Raw genomic sequence first — 1,529 nt, 5'->3', positions numbered from 1 at the left:
GTTGCAGCTGCCACAGCAACAGTTGGTCTAAGCTGATTCTGCTACATGGTATTATAAAAGGAACATTAATACTAAAAATAATGATATATCTAGAATATGAAGAGATATAAATAGAAAATATTTCGAATTCTACTATAACTGCCTCTAATAATAAAGTCGCTATTACACGAATTCGCCTACCAATATGTATCGACTAATGTACATATTACCAAAATTATGCTTAGGACTATAGATAAAAATAAATCTACACGTTTTACCTGTGGTACTACGGGAGTAGCAGATGTTATAGGAAAGACAACATTAGCTGGAGGAGGTTTTATCCCCTCTATGACCAGTTCTTTGGTCACGAGGGATTGCCGTAAAAGTGGCAAACTTTTCTTGAGAAATCCAATCAGGCATGGTTGAGGTGATGCATTCAATAATCTTTCAAGTCTATCACAGAACTCCTCGGGTTCAACTTTAGTATCAATTAGTTCTTGTATCAAAGTTCGAACATTTCTCTCCACCGCTTTAGGTTCTCGACTAGACAACTCTAATAAGTTTGCTAGAAATTTACGGCACTTTTCTTTGGTATTATCTGTAGTTTGACGCTAAAAATAAAAAGAAATATGTAAAATTTGCAAATTTTTAAATACTTTTTAATTATATTAACTAGGTGTGATACATACTGGTGTAGGTGTTTGAACCGTTTGAACAGTAGTAACAGGTAAGGTAGGCGTAGTTGTGGCAGCGGCAGTCACCGTCGCAGGTGTCGTAGTTGCTGTTGTAACAGTTGCAGCCACAGTCTATATGTAAATACGAATTATGAGCCATTAGTAAAATCTCTATTTACACAAATTTTACATTTAGTTCATAATTTTGTTCTATAAGAATAACGAAACTGTGGTCCAAAAGTAGAAGCATTTTGCAACACTGCCAAACAAAATATAAATAGCAAATTTTAATACATGAATGATAATTTTGTTCGTGACACAATTTTGTCCTCAAGCAAAATTTCCAATTTTTTTAACTGATTACTTCCCAATATTGATGATTACATCTCTAGACATTCTGAAGCTCAGTATTAATAAAAGCATTTATGATAATGTATTTCCCACATGCCTTCTGTAACATCTATGAAAATTTTCATATCGCATTTTCTTCTTTCTACTCATATACAACAATCAACTTATCTCTGTATATGCATGCTGATCATCAGATTCTTTAAATGAAAATTTTACATGTTTGATACCTTTTTATCTGTACGTCATTTATGACGGAGCTACATAATTGACGAGTATATTTATACATTAAGGACGCACTTGTACCTTGTACAGACTCTTTTTATTATAATAATATTCCTTACTTGTTGTTTAACGAAGAAATCGTTTTAAATGCTCAGTTTGGGTATATTTTACATTTTTATAATGATATTGTCCGGAAAACATTTTCTATATTAGAATATTAATATGAAAATATCGAAAACAATTTGTTATAGAAGGATTTAGAAGATTAAAATGTATCGTGACACCATTAATTCATTTCCAATT

The 1,529-nt window shown here is 31.8% G+C and overlaps 1 protein-coding gene across 1 annotated transcript in view; it reads right to left on the bottom strand.

Annotated features, from left to right (window-relative positions):
- LOC108625683 (transcription initiation factor TFIID subunit 4B-like) overlaps nt 1-1,529 on the bottom strand; it is a 4,529-nt gene that overhangs the window by 274 nt on the left and 2,726 nt on the right. The window contains 3 exon segments of the mRNA XM_026814184.1: nt 6-41; nt 258-590; nt 669-785. Of these exon segments, the coding sequence (XP_026669985.1) occupies nt 6-41; nt 258-590; nt 669-785 (486 nt within the window).

The sequence above is a fragment of the Ceratina calcarata genome, unplaced genomic scaffold (genome assembly GCF_001652005.2).
Source record: "Ceratina calcarata isolate Rehan_Ccalc_2016 unplaced genomic scaffold, ASM165200v1 scaffold369.2, whole genome shotgun sequence".
In the NCBI taxonomy this organism is placed as follows: Eukaryota; Metazoa; Arthropoda; class Insecta; order Hymenoptera; family Apidae; genus Ceratina; species Ceratina calcarata.
The sequence above is the reverse complement of the archived record's forward strand: the minus strand, read 5'-3'. Positions and strand labels throughout refer to the sequence as shown.